The sequence below is a fragment of the Mercenaria mercenaria genome, chromosome 15, assembly GCF_021730395.1.
Source record: "Mercenaria mercenaria strain notata chromosome 15, MADL_Memer_1, whole genome shotgun sequence".
In the NCBI taxonomy this organism is placed as follows: domain Eukaryota; kingdom Metazoa; phylum Mollusca; class Bivalvia; order Venerida; family Veneridae; genus Mercenaria; species Mercenaria mercenaria.
This window is the reverse complement of record NC_069375.1, coordinates 38,483,575-38,502,602: the sequence shown is the minus strand read 5'-3', so window position 1 is coordinate 38,502,602 and position 19,028 is coordinate 38,483,575. Positions and strand designations below refer to the sequence as shown.

General features: G+C 35.3%; 1 protein-coding gene across 1 annotated transcript in view; it reads right to left on the bottom strand.

Annotated features, from left to right (window-relative positions):
• Positions 1 to 8,170: 8,170 nt before the first annotated feature.
• Positions 8,171 to 19,028, bottom strand: part of LOC123551596 (heparan sulfate 2-O-sulfotransferase 1-like) — a 71,417-nt gene continuing 60,559 nt past the window's right edge. The window contains exons 5-8 of the mRNA XM_045340644.2: positions 16,583 to 16,724; positions 15,327 to 15,424; positions 12,811 to 12,968; positions 8,171 to 11,339 (exon numbers count right to left, since the gene is read on the bottom strand). Coding sequence (XP_045196579.2) covers positions 11,050 to 11,339; positions 12,811 to 12,968; positions 15,327 to 15,424; positions 16,583 to 16,724 — 688 coding nt within the window. The 3' untranslated portion in view covers positions 8,171 to 11,049. The remainder of the gene's footprint in view (positions 11,340 to 12,810; positions 12,969 to 15,326; positions 15,425 to 16,582; positions 16,725 to 19,028) is intronic.

Genomic DNA, 19,028 nt, shown 5'->3' with positions numbered 1-19,028 from the left:
AATTTCAGTTACATTATCATTTATATACTAAAATGCTGACAACGAAATGAAAGACAATTAATTTACAAACAGTGATCAAATATGATTATATTTTGATGATACGGTATATGAGGATGTAAAATACTACAACAAAGAAAACAGAAGCAATACAACATATCGTATATTCCCTAATTAATGTCCTCCCTTAATAAATGCCCTACCCCATATTTTGAAAAAAAATATATCTTTTACAGTAATTCAAGTCATAAGGGAATACCAGCACCATGGTGGTGCTATAATTGCTAAATTAATATTTTCTTCATAAGTTTGATTAATTGTTTATATTTACCAAGAATATATAAAAGGAACAATTTTGTTACAACTTTTGCAAATTGTAATGCCCCCTGGAGTTTTAATTAGAGAATATACAGTATGCTTTTAGAACAGGAAGACACGTTTTTTAAAAATGACCAGCAATTACTAGTAAACAGTTTGGTTCTATCACTTTGCAAAGACAAAAGAATTTTAAACGCATTAAACTGACAAAGCCATTAAAAGTCTCTGACAAAACATACTAACACAAATAGGTACATTAGTAATGGTGTAAAAAATAATTAAAAACTGTACTGTTTGCAGTGTTGGCAACCAGCAAAAAAAATTCCAAGCTGAGTCAGAAATAAACTAAAGCCTGGCTATAATTCAATCATAATTTAAACATAGGTCTTGAACTGGCCCAAACATCTATTTTTTTTCTTTTTTGATTATGGACAAAAAATAATGCTGAATTTCAATGATTTTGAACATAATGCCCTTGATTGCTCGTTATATTTTTTAACGTTATCTTATTTATTAAATATCATGTCACAATATATGCATTTCAATAAATAATGACATGACAGCAAATGACTCAGGACAACTTCACAATACGAGTCATAAATGGAGGGCAAATGACTCTGGACAGATTGTCATCTTTCAAATCGTACCCCACCCAGTGTTCATACTTACAACCTCTAATACAGCAGTTTTGTACTCTGTCCGCTGTTCTATCTAGTAACCAGTCAATGTGTAAGCATGTAAATACAAGGACTCAAGCTGACCATGATTTTTTTTTGTTATTAGAACAATATTTTTTATAAGTGTCACTGGTTTAAATATTTTTTAGGTTTTCCCTGACAGCAAAATGACTAAAAAGAAGCATTTACAAAATTCAACAAATGCATAATGCACATGTAACAAGTAATAATAAAGTTTGTGTCAAATTGTATACACATTTTGTTCTGATATTTACACACAAATAAAACAAAAGCTGTCAGAGGAGATAGCAAGGCCTGAGTATAAGTCAAAACCCAAAAGCCTAAAAAAGAAATCGAATTTTTCAATAGGGTTTTAAAAAAAATTCTGACAGTCAAAAGCCTGAAATCAGGATCAGTCCTGAAATATCACAGGCCTGGCAACACACTCAACTATTTCGATTCTGGATAATGAAGCAGGTAGTCTGGCTACCAACTAGATAATCTTTTTTATCTTAGAAAAAAAAATGTGTAAAAAATTCTGACTTCATCAGTCTTGGCTCTGATTATCTATGTATGTTTTGAGAAGACAAGGGACATAATTATACAAAATCTGAATAGCCTCAGGAGTTATCTCCTTTGAACAAAACATACGGTCTGAACATAGACTATGAAGCAGGGTATACCTGCAGAAACTAGAGCTATCACTGAAGTGATTAATACCCCTACAATATTACTTTGCAGGATGAAACAAAACATGTCATGTGAGAAATTTCTTACTAGACAAATTCAAGTAAGTGAAGAAATTTAGGGAAGAGGGCCAGGGTGGAAGAGGGCCAGGGTGGTACGTATATAACTAATTAAGTTTGAAGCAACACATTGAGTAATTATTGAGATAAAAGTAAAAATACATCAAAACTTTTACATAGCTCAAAATGGGGACACAAGGGCGAGTAGGATAGCTCTCAGTATACTTCATACAGTCAAGCTAAAAATCAAACAATTAACATCTACATAAAATAACTATCTAAATCAAATCAGATTTTAAGTTTTTGTCCCCTTACATTCATGACTTATTCAATTCAAACCTACGTAAGAACAAAAGCTACAATTCAACAAAATTAATTTCACAGAAACATAAAATAGAAAACAAATAATGTGACATTTCTACATTTATATGCTGTTAATGGTAACAATTCTCACCTGGGCAAAAATATGGAGATAGGTCCAAATCATCGGTCAATCATTGATTAAATCTCAACCTTGAGCGGGATTTTCATATCCGCAACTTAAGGGTGTGGTAGTTTTGCAGTGTTGCCTAGGTCTGGAAAAGTTAGTCAAACATTCTGTCTTACTGAAACAGCAGATCAAATGTATTGACATGCTGCCATTGTTTATTTATTTGGGTTTTATGGCGCACCAACACAGTACAGGTTATATGGCGCCAAACAGAACTACAAAGTTTGGTTCCACATCTCATTTACATCGAAATAAAAACATAAGGTATGGAATCAAAATTTGCATACCTGGTGAAATCACAGAGTTACAGCAAAACCAAGTGTTAAGACCCTATTAGTCGCCTTTTACAATCATGCAAGGGTAAAGAAGTGGTTCCAATTCTTTTCATACACAGATCGTCCAAGAACCACATGGGGCATGCTGCCTTTAATATCAACAATTTTGAGGACCACAGGTGATAAGCATCTGAAGTTACTGAGCAGAAACTCTTCTGCAAACAGACAGACGACAATCAAAACCACCTAATACCTTGATCTGAACACTCTGAATGAACACTTTGAATGACCATGACTATGATCTTACACTAAGAGACCTAAATAAATCCTGCCTGACAAGTAACAGGATCATAAGGTAGGTGGTACTCAAGATACAGGGTGGTAACAGTTTTTGTACTAATTGTGACCTGGACCTTTGGCCCACTGACCTCAAAATCAGAAATGGGGATCAGAGAGGTGGTTATTACATTCATTTCTATACATAATGATATGTGCCTGCTAAAATGTGTCAGAAAAATTGAGCAGTTACTTACTATACATAATTCTACAGAACATTTTTCAACTCTGCTCAATAGTTCCTGATTGGACAAAGTTCAAAAAAAGAAAAGAAAAATCTCTCTATTAGACACTAGAGGTAGACTGTAACAGTTAGTAGTACAACTGTAGCAGCTTTCAATAATTCAAAAGTTTTGAGTATTAGAAGTCTTACATTGCATGAACTAAAGAAAAAAAGGTAAAATAATAAAATGAGCCGTGTCATGAGAAAACCAACATAGTGGGTTTGCGACCAGCATGGATCCAGACCAGCCTGCGCATCCGCACAGTCTGGTCAGGATCCATGCTGTTCGCTTTCAAAGCCTATTGCAATTATAGAAACTGTTAGCGAACAGCATGGATCCTGGTCACAAACCTGCTATGATGGTTTTCTCAAGGTACGGCTCAAATTAAGCTGCATCTTACACGTTTAATGGCAAGGTGGTTTCAGAAATGTCCAGAAAATTGAAATGTCAAATTCAAGCTAATCATGGGCCATTTCTTACTGTAAAGAGAAGTATCTGAAATTTTCTTTAACCATATGAATGGCATCCCTGCACAACACATACTAAGTTTAGATTCATAAGTCAGATTTAATCACACAGACACAGGTCATATGGCGATTGGCGATTTGCCAACTTCAATTGCAACTTTCTACAAGCCAGCTGAATGGCTTCCTCAAATGAGGCCCGGAGCGGAGCGTTACACTTTCCAGTAAAATGCACTCATTCAACAATGCCTCATCCTGTGCAGTTGAAGAAATGAAGGAACAGATGCAAAATAAAATCTTCTGGTATCTTTTGGCACCAAGAATCAAAAGCCTTGCTTATCAATATAGTAACTTAGGTAATATCTTTATTTTCTATATCATGGTTATGTAATGCAAAAAACTGCCTCTGCTTTTGAAATGATGCAAAATAAATTGTACTTAAAAACAAATGGCACTACTTTTTTAATTTTTGATATCTGACTTCGGTTTTATGGCACATCAACACAGTATAGGTTATATGGCACCAAACAGAACTAAAACCATTTGGTTCCCCATCCCATTTATATTGAAATAAAAATATGAGGTATGAAATCAAAACTTTTATACCTACTGAAACCATAGATTTACCATAAAACCAAGTGTTAAGACCCCATTTGTCGCCTTTTACAATCATTCAACAGGAAGACAGTGGTTCGAATTCTTTTCATACTCTTTTCATACACAAGTTGCCCAAGAACCACAAGGGATATTTTTGATGTTTATGCCAAATTAATAAGAAATGACTAGCATAAAATATGTTTAATATCATGAATCTAAATAAAAGTGAGTGATGTACACTTTCTCATGTAATACTGTTGCTCTTTTACCTACTTTTTAGGTTTATGTAGGCCAAAAAAAGAAACATAAAACATACACAATATTCATTCTAATTTTACACACAAAAACTGACAAATTCTCACAAGAAGAATTCCAATTTCTACGAAGTCCTAAAAATTAACATTAACAAACTGTAACATATCTGAAAAGGTTAGTTTGGGCAAGAAACAAGATGTGAAGTTCATTGCCCCCTTTCCCTTTGCTAGTATGTATCAAGGAAATTTGTATAAAGTAAGAAAAATCATGTGAAAATTGGGCACCATTCACCATAAAGAAAAATATGGAAATAACTGTGCTAGATGATTGACAGATGACTGATAATTATACCCTAAAAGCACCATTCTTAAATATTGCATTGCTTAATTTTGTTTTTGTTATATCTGTTTCGAAAACTAAATGCTCACCCTTGCTGATAGGCAGCAAACAAAAACATAAACTGTCATACAATTAAACACATATACTGTAAAAGCAGAAATTTTTGCATGGGTTTAATTTTCGCTATATTCGAGAGGCCCTACATCTCGCAAATATAATACTCGCATAAATATTCACCATTAGTATAATTCAAATTGAAGTAGGATACCATTTTTACAAGTTCGCTATTTTATTAAACTGCGCGAACATACTAAAAATCAAATTCGTGAAATTTTGACCTAGCAAAAATATGTACTTTTACAGTAGTGAATGTATTCCAGAACAGGGTAATTATATTTGATAAATAAAATCCTACTATGACATTATCAGATATAAACCACAGTTGTCAATATTACAACAAGAGGACCATGATGGTCCTGAATCGCTCACCTCTTCCCACATGATCCAGTTTTGAGTATGACGTCGTTTTTTCTATTATTTGACATAGTGACCTAGTTTTTGAGCTCATGTGACCCAGTTTTGAACTTGACCTAGATATTATAAAGATAAAAATTCTGACCAATTTTCATGAAGATCCATTGAAAAATATGGTCTCTAGAGAGGTCACAAGGTTTTTCTATTATTTGACCTATTGACCTAGTTTTTTAAGGCACGTGACCCAGTTTCAAACTTGACCTAGATATCATCAAGGTGAACATTCTGACCAATTTTCATGAAAATCCATTCAAGGGTATGGCCTCTAGAGAGGTCACAAGGTTTTTCTATTTCAAGACCTACTGACCTAGTTTTTGATCGCAGTTGACCCAGTTTCAAACTTGACCTAGATATCATCAAGATAAACATTCAGACCAACTTTCATACAGATCCCACGAAAAATATGGCCTTTAGAGAGGTCACAACGTTTTTTCATTATTTGACCTACTGACCTACTTTTTGAAGGCACGTGACCCACTTTCGAACTTGACTTAGATATCATCAAGGTAAACATTCTGACCAATTTTTATGAATATCCATTCACAAGTATGGCCTCTAGAGAGGTCACAAGGTTTTTCTATTTTTAGACCTACTGACCTAGTTTTTGACCGCACATGACCCTGTTTTGAATTCGACCTAGATATCATCAAGATGAACATTCAGACCAACTTTCATGAAGATCCATTGAAAAATATGGCCTTTAGAGAGGTCACAAGGTTTTTCTATTATTTGACCTACTGACCTAGTTTTTGACGGCACGTGACCCACTTTCAAATTTGACCTAGATATCATCAAGATGAACATTCAGACCAACTTTCATACAGATCCCATGGAAAATATGGCCTCTAGTTAGGTCACAAGTTTTCTCTATTATTTGACCTACTGACCTAGTTTTTGATGGCACGTGACCCACTTTCGAACTTGACTTAGATATCATCAAGGTGAACATTCTGACAAATTTTCATGAAGATTTCATGAAATATATGGCCTCTAGAGAGGTCACAAGGTTTTTCTATTTTTAGACCTACTGACCTAGTTTTTGACCGCACCTGACCCAGTTTCGAACTTTACCTAGATATCATCAAGATGACCATTCAGACCAACTTTCACACAGATCCCATGAAAAATATGGCCTTTAGAGAGGTCACAAGGTTTTTCTATTATTTGACCTACTGACCTAGTTTTTGATGGCACGTGACCCAGTTTCGAACTAGACCTAGATATCATCAAGGTGAACGTTCTAACCAATTTTCATGAAGATCTTGTGAAATATATGGCCTCTAGAAAGGTCACAAGGTTTTTCTATTTTTAGACCTACTGACCTAGTTTTTGATGGCACGTGACCCAGTTTCGAACTTGACCTAGAAATCATCAAGATGAACATTCAGACCAACTTTCATACAGATCCCATGAAAAATATAGCCTTTAGAGAGGTCACAAGGTTTTTCTATTATTTGACCTACTGACCTAGTTTTTGAAGGCACGTGACCCAGTTTCGAACTTGACCTAGATATCATCAAGGTGAACGTTCTGACCAACTTTCATGAAGATCTTGTGAAATATATGGCCTCTAGAGAGGTCACAAGGTTTTTCTATTTTTAGACCTACTGACCTAGTTTTTGACCGCACGTGACCCAGTTTCGAACTTGACCTAGATATCATCAAGATGAACATTCTGACCAATTTTCATGAAGATCCATTGAAAATTATGGCCTCTAGAGAGGTCACAAGGTTTTTCTATTTTTAGACCTACTGACCTAGTTTTTGACCGCACGTGACCCAGTTTCGAACTTGACCTAGATATCATCAAGATGAACATTCTGACCAACTTTCATAAAGATCCCATAAAAAATGTGACCTCTAGACTGGTCACAAGCAAAAGTTTACGGACGCACGGACGGACGGACGACGCGCGATCACAAAAGCTCACCTTGTCACTTTGTGACAGGTGAGCTAAAAAACAAAAACATGTAATTATAGCAAAAGTTAGGCTCTATTTTCCAGACATATGTCATTTCCACTCATGTAACACACAAATAATTGTTATAAATGCATTGAACGCAGTTCAAAATAAAAAGCTGCATAAATTGTTTCCTAAATGAAACACACTAACCCTTATCATGCTGGACACGATTGATTCTGCCTTGGTGACCAGTGCAGATCAGGATCAGCCTGCACATCCCGGATGTGAAGTCTGATCATGATCTGCACTGTTTGCCATTCAATCAGTATTTTTTTGGTATGCACCCCTTTTAACAGTTAATGGTACTGTGCAAATTGAAAGATGGATAAGTTCATTATAGAAGTTTAGCAGGGTAAGGGTTAAGCATGGAACAACAATCAAACTTGAGAAAAATAACACATATCACATTTGACTTCCAGTAAATAGTTATAAAACAATACATTATACAAATAGATCCAAAGAGTGTTTTATAGAAATACAAAACTGACCATTTGGCTTTGAAAAAATGAGTAAAAATAGCTGTATATACAATTTCTCAAATAAGACTAATGACATATACAGGTCAATATGACCTAATTCTCTACTTAAGGCCAGTACAAAATAATTCTTAAATTTTCAAGTTTAAAACATTGGTGAAGGTTAAAACATAACCCAAACATTTTTTAGTACATAAAAAAACTAGAGACAGTTTCAAAAGAAAAAGGTCAATAAACAAAAATTAATCATAATTGAGCCGTGCCATGAGAAAACCAACATAGTGGGTTTGCGACCAGCATGGATCCAGACCAGCCTACGCATCCGCGCAGTCTGGCCAGGCTCCATGCTGTTCGCTAACAGTTTCTCCAATTCCAATAGGCTTTAAAAGCGAACAGCATGGAGCCTGACCAGACTGCGCAGATGCGCAGGCTGGTCTGGATCCATGCTGGTCGCAAACCCACTATGTTGGTTTTCTCACGGCGCGGCTCATATGATTCTCTTATATCTATGGACAGGAAACTCAAAATTTTTATAGGAAGCTACAGTAAAATGTAGATATCAGGACTGAATGATACATCTTGTGTATCTATTTGGGTATAAACCATACAGGGACTTCTAGCAAATCATCCAAGAATCGCTAGCACGATTTGCAGATTTACTATTCATCCTAATCTAGTTTATACACATATAAATGCACAAGAAACAGCATTCAATCCTTAATTATGATTCCCAAAACAATTACCTTCATAAATACAATAAAAAAAGGCAGTGGCTACGATTACGGTACCGTAATCCTAGCTTCCGATTCTAGGATTACGGAAGTTCCGTATTCGTAGACAACCCTTTGAGAATTGGCTAGGATTACGGAAGTATTTAAGAGGCATCAAATAAATGTTAAGACATGCATACATGATGTTGTAAACTTACTTATTTCACTTAAACAAAACGTATTAATTAGGGTGTTGATTTCACCCGATTCTGATGCGCGGAAATCTAAATTTAAATGACAGGCAATTTAATCAAATCATGAAATTTAAAGCATAGGTATTTTTTTCTAATCCTTTTGAGCTATTATTCAGAATATAATTCTTCGTTAGTCTGCCAGGGCAGGCATGAAATAAACGCTATTTTAAGTGAAATAAGTATGTTTACAATAACATTTCTACATGTCCTAACATACATTTGATGCCTCTTAAATACTTCCGTAATCCTAGCCTATCCTCATAGGGTTGTCTAGGAATACGGAACTTCCGTAATCCTAGAATCGGAGGCTAGGATTACGGTACCGTAATCGTAGCCACTGCCATAAAAAAAAATTGAAAAAAAAAAAAAACAAAAAAAACCCACAAAATATAATAAAACACAACAAAGAAAAAAACAACCTAAGTGTCAAAAAAAAAGTGTAAAGACAAGAATTGTTTTGTTCTAGCCTCAAGTTAAACGCATTAATATGTACAGAATGTAAATATGAAAAACACACATTTGTGTGTTTATTCCCAAAATATAAGATCAACATTCTTTTAAAATCTCAAGTTGCATTGCTTTTTGTAAACCTATCTTTATATTTTTTGTAAATATAAAGTTTTATAAACATTCTTGTAATCTCTATTTTTAGGCAACTGATCCAAGGACGAGAGTGGACAAAGGGAGTTAATCTTCTACAACAATAACTTGTGTACAAGGAGAGTGATCTCCCTTTGTAACAGCCTCAGCAGTTCAAGCCTCAGCAGAAACGATAACCTTCCATATGTAAAAAAAATTCTATCAAACAGTTCTTCAAATGTATTGGTCACTTTTCTGGAGACGTAAAAAGCTGGTACATGTTTTAACTGCTCTTTAAAGGGACTGGCCTCCAGATCGTTAGACAACAAATTTTTTAAAATTTAGACATCTGGAAATAAATGCTATATTTCTTAAGAAGGCTTTAAAACTTAATTACTGACAAACTATATGTTATGGAAACACATGAGAATTTGTTGTTTTTCTACTTTTTACGATGAAAATCGAAAAGCATTTGTAATGCTTTACTCCAGGTAAACTGTCTTGATTATAAATATCTATATTTTGAATCCGCCATAACTCTATTGGTTACGACAATGGTAAAATGTCTTTGTTGCTGCGGCAGTTTGAGGCTCAATTCCCCACGCGGTCATCTCTTTTTTTTTTAATTGGAATTTTTAAAATATTTTAGAAACAAAAACTCATATTCTAATGTTCATGATATGAACAAACTTCAATTTGAAAGAAAGATTATTTTTTAGCCAAATCTGGAGGTCAGTGCCTTTAAACCGATTTAAAGGCAATAGTTCGTTGCTCAAATGAAGAGGTTAAAAACAAACATTTTTTTACACATATTTTCTCTTTAATATTTTTTTATTTTTATGACATCAGTTGCATTGCATTGTGTATTATACGACTTGTTCCAGAAGTAACTTTTAGTAACAGCTGAGTGACAGATATACAATACATTTAGTTGTAATTATTTTGTAATGCAGAAATTAAATCTTTTAAAAAAAAAAATAAAAATTATACATGGTTTTTGAAAAAAATGAAATACCAATTATCCTATTAGCCATCAACCAGAGTATTTTGGCAGGTGATGAAACAATAGAACTGCCTTCGAAATACTAGAAAAATTTTGTTTGCAGTGTATAGCTATTTGTCTTTGATAAAATTCACTTATTTTACAACAAACTTTTAAATCTTGTCTAATTCTGGTATATTCTATTTTCAGCTTTCAGTGTGTGAGGCAAATTAGGCCAGTTATTAACCAAGTACAAAATATCCCTTTATATATGGTATTAATAATAACTGAAACTGCTATAATATTTGAATTCAAAATGTTTAAAAAAAGTCTAACTGCAAAATATCAACAGATTCTCATTACGTATATTTATGACCAGTAGTACTGTAGGGAATGTCATACTTATTTTTTTACCCTATAGACAAGGAGTCACCTTAATGGGAATACCCCTGCACCACTCTAACCAAGTTTGGATAAATAAAGCAACTTTTCAACAATTCCTTTATCTGCCATGGTCGTTACAATAAATTTCCTGAGCCCCAAGGTTATAAAATCAAAATTAGTCACCCATCTCAAAACTCGAGCATTTGATTGGCTGTTTTTGGATAGGCTCTTAAAACCAACCAATGGCAATACTGCATTTTGAGATTTTGTCTCCTATACATTTTATAATCTTGGAGTCTACAATCTTAACTATAAGATACTGATGAACACTTCATTTCCTGTGTAACAGGTATAAGCTACTGTAAGCATATTTGGTACATCAAAACTGCAACTGCGGCAGCTCTTGCTACTGCTAATAATTTTTTTTTTATTAATACTTCTTGCTTTCACTAAGGCCGAACTTTTTCGTAGTGAAACTGCAACCTTTTTGGTATATATAAATGTCCGTCCGACAACAAATATGTCTGCTGATTTTGAACATCTGAGCTTTCTTTTAAACTCTCCTCATCTAATTTATCTACTGCTTGAAACGTTAATCTCTTTTGGAAATGAAACTGCTCCAGGGCAAATTCATAGAATTCGTGTTCCATCTTCCAAATCGAGGACTCTTGTATTTTTGCTATGGAATCTTCACTCGGTTTGTCTTTTTTATTTGTTTGACGAAGATGTGACTTCTCTCCTGAAATTGTCACAATGCGATTAATAAAATAAATAAAAGAAGAATCCCTATGGGTATTGAACACAGACATATATTTATACATTATACATATGAATAATCAATAACTAACGTTTTTTTTCTATTTTTCTGAATATCATTTACTGGGCTAGTCTCTCTAGAAACTCATGTTATCAACTGATCCAGTTAATTATGTCTCCCACCACACAGTGGTGTGCGAGACATATTGATTTACTCCTGTCTGTGTGTGTGTCTGTGTATGTTTGTCTGTCTGCTACAAATCTTGTCCGCACTCTAAGTCAAACATTTCTCATCCGACCTTCACCAAACTTTAACAAAATGTGTTTGACCATAAGACCCCGGCCAAGTTCGACAACTAGCCAAATCAGCCCTGGCACTTCGGAATTATGGCCCTTGAAATACAAAAAATCGTTTTTTTTACTCTTGTCTGCACTCTAAGTCGAACATTTCTCATTTGATCTTCACCATACTTGAACAAAAATGTGTTTGACTATAAGTCCTCGGCCAAGTTCGATAACTAGCCAAGCCGGCCCCGGCACTTAGGAATTATGGCCCTTGAATTACCGAAAATCGGCCTTTTTACTCTTGTCCGCGCTCTAAGTCGAACAATTCTCATCCAATCTTCACCAGACTTGAATAAAATGTATTTGCCAATAAGTCCTCGGCCAAGTTCGATAACTAGCCAAATCAGCCCAGGCACTTAGGAATTATGGCCCTTGAATTACCCAGAATCAGCCTTTTTACTCTTTAAAGGTAAATTTGTAGTGAGCAAGACTGACTTACTATTTAGATGATTAGGCAATTGTGGGAGACATGTGCTTTTCTCAAAAGCAGCTCTAGTTAATAATGATTTCAATGATTTTAAGTTTATTAAGATAACAATGTCTACAAGTATTTGCATATAACAACTGTATCATAACCTTTATGTATGAACTTATCATTAGGCATTTTATTCAATAATTTACATTTATACATATCAGTTTTAATGTCTGAACATTGACATCTGTTTGACACATCAACTTAATTTCATTGTTTCTTAGGAAATATAACATACCAGATTTATATACTATATACTATCAGTGAATAATACCAGTACCAAATTTTGAAAAGAATGTCAGAATGTCAGGCCCAAATGCAAAGGGCAAAAATATACCAACATTGAAAACATTTCACCTCCAAGTAGTTACCTCCCTTCTTTTTACATTAAGGAGATAAATCAAATTCATATTTAGGTGATTTGACCTTTAAGCAAGTGTGACCTTTGTGTGCAATTTTTTCTCTTTAATCAATGCAGAGCCCCTTGCTGGGTTTTTTTATTATAAACCTTCAATCTGAAAGCATGTGATGTACACAAAGACACCACTCCCTTGAAAATAAACCCACAAGAATGAAAAATTGCAACATCTTTCATCCTAAAAGTTTTGACTGAAAATGATAAAAAAAGACAACATACCGTTGAGATACAGATCCATTGCTCCTCTGAAGAACCTTGGCAGTATAACTTCCATCATAGCAATAAAGTCCCCTAACTCTTCTGTTACACCCACAAGCAAGTATTTATTTGCCAGGTTGAACTTAGCTTGCTCTAATGCCCATCTACTGCCTGGCTGTCTACAATATTTCACAATAACAAACCATATATACACCTAAGTCTGTGTTATGTATGCTTAATTTCAACCATGTCATACTGTTGAATGTCCCCTTGTAAAAGATCATTGCTAACAAGCTAAGTTGTGTTTATGATAATTGTTCAACATCAGACAATATTAGACAACAAAACTCTCATTAGACTTTGTAAAAGCTATGCTGTTTAGCCCTGCTAGGAAATTTATGTAAACTAGATTATAACTGACTACATAGAGAAAAAACATTAATTTACAAGTAATTTGTTTACATCCAAATTGCTGACATTTTAATCTCCAGATGAAACTAGATGTGTGTCCATAGGACACTGGTGCCCCCACTCCTGTCACTGTATGATTGGTTTTGACTGTGACAAGGGCTATAACTCTGGCTGAGTATAATCAAAATTAAAACACCAGCTGCACAGCTTAACAAGCTGAACCAGAAGGTGTTTTTGTCACAAAAACATATGTCTCCCCCTTATGTATTTCTAAGGATGGAAGAGGGGCATGTTTGTTGGTATGTTTGACCTGTGAAGTACGGAAAATATTTTTCTTTCTTTAGCTCTGCCAGCCATTTTGTGCAGCCAAGTGGAACGTGCCAGCAATATGCAGAACTAGGCTTTGTACTGATAACTCCTGTGAAGTTTCGCCAAAATCCGGCCAGCAATATGACCTGTGAAAGCCGGACAAGATTTCTCTATTTTTTAGCTCTTGTGGCCATTTTGTGTAGCAAAGCAGAATGTAACGGCAATATGCACAACTAGGCTTGTTACTGATCACTCCTGTGAAGTTTCGTCGAAATCAGGCCAGCAATTTTACCTGTGAAAGCTGGACAAGCTTAATGCGGAAAGACGTACAAACAGCGAAGGCAAAAACAATACGTCTCCCCCATAGGTGGGTGAGACATAATAATAATCCTGTGAGGTTTGACGACTAGGTAAAATATTTTTTGAGGTATGCACAACACATATTATGACGAACTCACAGACGGACAAGGGCAAATCTAAACTTTCTCTCTCAACATCCCAGGGCTCAACCTTAAGGACTGCCCTATTGCCTGGTGCAGGTACAAGTGCTGTGTGGGAAGGCAAAAAAACGTACTCAGTTGCCCATCAGACAAGTGAAATATATGAAAGATATACCAAAAATGGGGTTAGGGCAAGTAAAAATATAGCTGAAGTTGCCCTATGGGCAAGTGCTCTAGGAGTTAAAGTCAAGCCCTGCACCCCCAAAAAATGTTTGGGGGAAGTAGGTCAATGCAGTATCATCTTGATTATTCCTGCTGGTCTTGATGTGCTAGTTAAAAGGGTACAAAAACACCCAAGTCATTCATTATTTCAAAATAAAGTTATTAAATTTTGCTGAAACAATTTTCCAGCCTTTGATAGTGGAGGAAGACCAAGGTGCCCTAACAGGCACTGTTTCGAGCAATGAATGACACCTGGGTAGAACCACTGATTTTCTGTAAGCTGGCTGGAAGGTTTTTTCACTGCAAATAACAAAATCTATGATTAACCTGCATCTCTAAGTGTCCACAGAAGAACAGAAACTGAAGCCAGCCATAAGCTGACTTAAATGTTCTGTACCCTATAACTTACCTGTATCTCTAAGAGGGTTCACAGAATGGTATCTGTAGCCATCCATAATCTGACTCAAATCTTCAGTAATTTATCTTGATCTCTTAGCTACATGCTGACTTAAATGTTCAATAATTTACCTGTATCTTCAATAGGGTTCACAGACTGGTATCTGAAGCCACCAGCTGGCTTCAATGTTCAATAATTTACCTGGATCTCTAACAGAGTTCACAGAAGACTGGTATCTTACACTGTAAATGTCTGAAATTTGCTTGCATCTCTAAGAATGTTTACAGAAGAACAGTATCTGAAGCCAACCGTAAGCCCACTTAAATGTCAGTGATTTACCTGCATCTATAAGTGACCACAGAAAAAGGGATCTATACCTTAACCTGACTTAAACTTCAGTAATTTACAAGCATCTGTAAGGGAGTCCACAGAAAAAGGGATCTGTACCTTAGCCTGACTTAAACGTCAGTAATTTACAAGCATCTGTAAGGTAGTCCACAGAAAAAGGGATCTGTACCTTAACCTGACTTAAATGTCAGTAATTTACAAGCATCTGTAAGGTAGTCCACAGAAAAAGGGATCTGTACCTTAACCTGACTTAAATGTCAGTAATTTACAAGCATCTGTAAGGGAGTCCACAGAAAAAGGGATCTGTACCTTAACCTGACTTAAATGTCAGTAATTTACAAGCATCTGTAAGGGAGTCCACAGAAAAAGGGATCTATAACCTTAAGCTGACTTAAATGTCATTTTTTTACCTGCATCTATATGAATGTCCACAGAAGAAAGGTATCTGAAGCCACAGGTTGACAGGATCACAATCTTTATGGTCCTTGGCCACACATTCATCAAATGTCTGAAATTGAGGAGATCACTTTAACCATAAAAGCTTATGGTAGTTATTCATATTTTTATGGAACAGTTTTACAACACATTTAGGAAATTGGTTAAGTATTAAAGAGACTGTGGTCAAATTCTTCTTTCAATGAGTTTTAGTTTATACTAATTTATTTTAGCTTGATCGTGATGAAAGCTTAAAGCTTATTTGACCCACTCCCGAGTCTGCTTCCTGGAAAAACCAGTATTGGTGTCATATGAGAAGTCATGCTTGTTACCCCAAAGGGGCTCAAACCCATGACCCCCAGGTTGAGCGGCCGACACCTTAATCAACAGACCTGTCTTGAACATACAAATCCAGAGCAGGAGAATCATGCTCTACTCTGGCAAAATCATGCCTTCTATTTTGCTTCACTGATTTGATGAAAATTTAATGATCTGAAATTGAACTTTAACTTCATTCCAATATGGACATTTTGTATTTCCAATTAAAAATATGTATGTGTAATCATAAATGTTTTGTCGAAGGAAAACTTTTCCTGGATATCTTGGTTTGGTAAATAAAAAGCAAGAGCTGTCCATAAAACAGTGTTCGCTTGACTATTCAACAAATTCTCAGTTCACCAAGGGCAATAACTTGGGGAATATTACAGCCAAGTCATATTAAAATCCTTCAAGGGGTTTAAGAGGTACAGAGCAGACATAAAATGGAAGGCTCAAACCTTTGACCTTGAGTAAAGACCTTGACCTTGAGCTAACATGGCTGACTCATGAGTTCTGCATTTTGTCTTGATGAGGTGATCATTTGACCTAAGTTTCATGAAAATCCTTCAAGGGGTTTAGGAGATACAGAGCAGAAACAAAATGGATCACATAAACCTTTGACCTCGAGTTATCACCTTGACCTTGAGTTGACATGGCTAACTCATGAATTCTGCACATCGACTTGATGAGGTGATCATTTGACCTAAGTTTCATGAAAACCCTTCAAGGGGTTTAAGTTATATGGAGCGGCCACAATTGTTACGGATGGACGGAGACTAAATTCCCATTCATTTTGTATGCAAATGTTTAAAGCCACAATTTATATCCTATTAATAAAGCTGTTTAAATCAAAACAAAGAAATGTAGTGACCATGAGAAGAAATTTCAGAGTATATCAATAAATCTAACCAACCATTTGATTGCCCATTTTTCTTCGTTTGAGGTGGGGTCGGAAGTTGTCGCCATATCGCACAAAGTAGTAGTAGGATAGTAGTCTATCTAGAGGCTTTCTGATTATGTTTATATACACCGGTCTTCTATCATTGAATCCCAGTCTGAAAATACACAAGTAAACAACGATTAGCCAGAAGTAATCAGATTTACATTTCTGTTTAAGTAAAAATAAATAAATATAGTTTCACTATCTAATATTATAGACCTTGGTATGACACATGTAATCTATCACCTGAATTTGTTGAACTCCTTATGATTTCAGAGAAGAATCCATATTACATCTTCGTGGCTCTGACACCCAGATCCCAAGACAATCATTTGTAAAAATTTGATAGACTTCCATTAAGTAGTTTTTCTGAACAAGTCATCTAGCTGAAGGAAAATATGTTTATCTTAGAGGACATTCATTCTAGCACCGAGGGACATCACGTCTATTTTGTTTGTTTGTTTTGGGTTTAACGCCTTTTTTCAACAGTATTTCAGTCATGTAACGGCGGGCAGTTAACCTAACCAGTGTTCCTGGGTTCTGTACCAGTACAAACCTGTTCTCCGCAAGTAACTGCCAACTTCCCCACATGAATTATCAGAGGTAGAGGACTATTGATTTCAGACACAATGTCGTTTATCAAATAGTCACGGAGAACATACGCCCCGCCCGAGGATCGACATCACGTCTATGGTTTGTATACTGTTCCATATTTGGTTGAATTCCATCAAAGAGATCTATAGAAGATGTTTGAAGGAATGTAGGGGCCTTGGCCCCTGGCACACAGGTGAGCCAGAACCATTATTTGCATAGGTCTGAATCCTATCTATTATAGGATACTTCCAGTGCTGAATTCCATCAATAAGTCCCTAAGAATTTGCTTGAAAGAAATAATGTTTTTTACAATAAAGAGGCCCTGCCCTCCACTGGAAACCAGGAGTAAATGGAGAGGGGAGCAAGGGCAGCATTGTACAATTTTGAACCCTAACACTACAAAATGCTCCAAGCCAAAAATTTGGTTGAATTCCATCTATTAGACCTGGAGATGAAGATTGGCTTTTTATCAGGAAATGACTATTATACACATTAGGGGCCTTGCCACCTAGCCCAAAAAGGGGGTTAAAGCAATATTTATTTTCAATCCATACCACTTGAAAGGTGCTTCTAGCTTCAAGGTATTCATGAATTCATTTGAAGGCAATGTTGATATATGGACAGATGTACAGACCCACAGACAACTGATGCCATATGATCCAAGCTATAGATCATCCTGGTCCAAAGCACCAAAGTGAGCTAAAATCACTTTGGTAAATATGCCAACATTACTGGATGCTCATCCTTGTCTTTGTTTAAATAATATCACATGCTACCGGATGCCGCCGCTATTGTGTGACATTGCATTCTGATAGTCTAGCGTCAATGCTATGTTGTATGTTTTCTCGTGCACTGTTCAATTTCTTTTTGTCCTTTTTCTATATGTGAAAAAGAAAGCACAAAAACTCTGAAACAAACTATTTTGAACCAAACCTTATTGTAATCTAGAAAATAAATTATGACTCAAGTGTAAAACAAACATAATGAAGCATCTTTTACAAAAAAAGTTGACACACTGGGAAATCAAGTTACTGATTTCAGCTGATAATTCAACAAGAAAACTTCACAAATTTCTCCGTAATTTTATTCCATCATAATTATTAAAGAAAAAAATCTTCATAAAAATTAAAAATGAAAAAAATTTCCCCTGGCAAAAGCTATTTCCACATGACAGTCTGGGTATCAACTTCTGAAAAAGCTCATGAATGTCAAAATGTAACTGTTCATGTGCAGCAGTGATCTCAAAATTCTGCAATAAGAAAGCATCACACATAACTGTTGTGAATTCTGTTGAAAACAATATGACTCAAACTATATATATACTTCTAAAGGAAATCTTTTGTTACAAGATGTAAATTCAGTGATAAAATATGTAAAAAATCCTCATCTGTGGCACATATACATATATAGAAAAAAATTGTTAGAAGTTTCTAGCTGAGATGATATTATGCATAAATAAATGTGTTTACCAGCAGGGGATTAGCCGAATAATTTCCCAAATGATCAAAACGGCAATCTGTCAGAATTCATGTGTAAATTACATCTTTGTGGAACCATCGTTTTAGATTAAGCCTGATTTTCCCTCCCAAATATGATTTGCTGCTATGAGCGCTCAGCAATATGTTATTACTCTAGGGACACCACATTAATATTCATCATAAAATATTGCTGGGAACCAAATATGGAATCACGTCTACAAGAATCGTTAAACCGACTGTAAAACATCCCACAGATGCAATAAAACGTAACTTTTTTTAGAAGTTCCTTATACGTTAATAAGTAAACCGCCTCATATAACTCTAAGTTTATACCTTCAATTACTTCC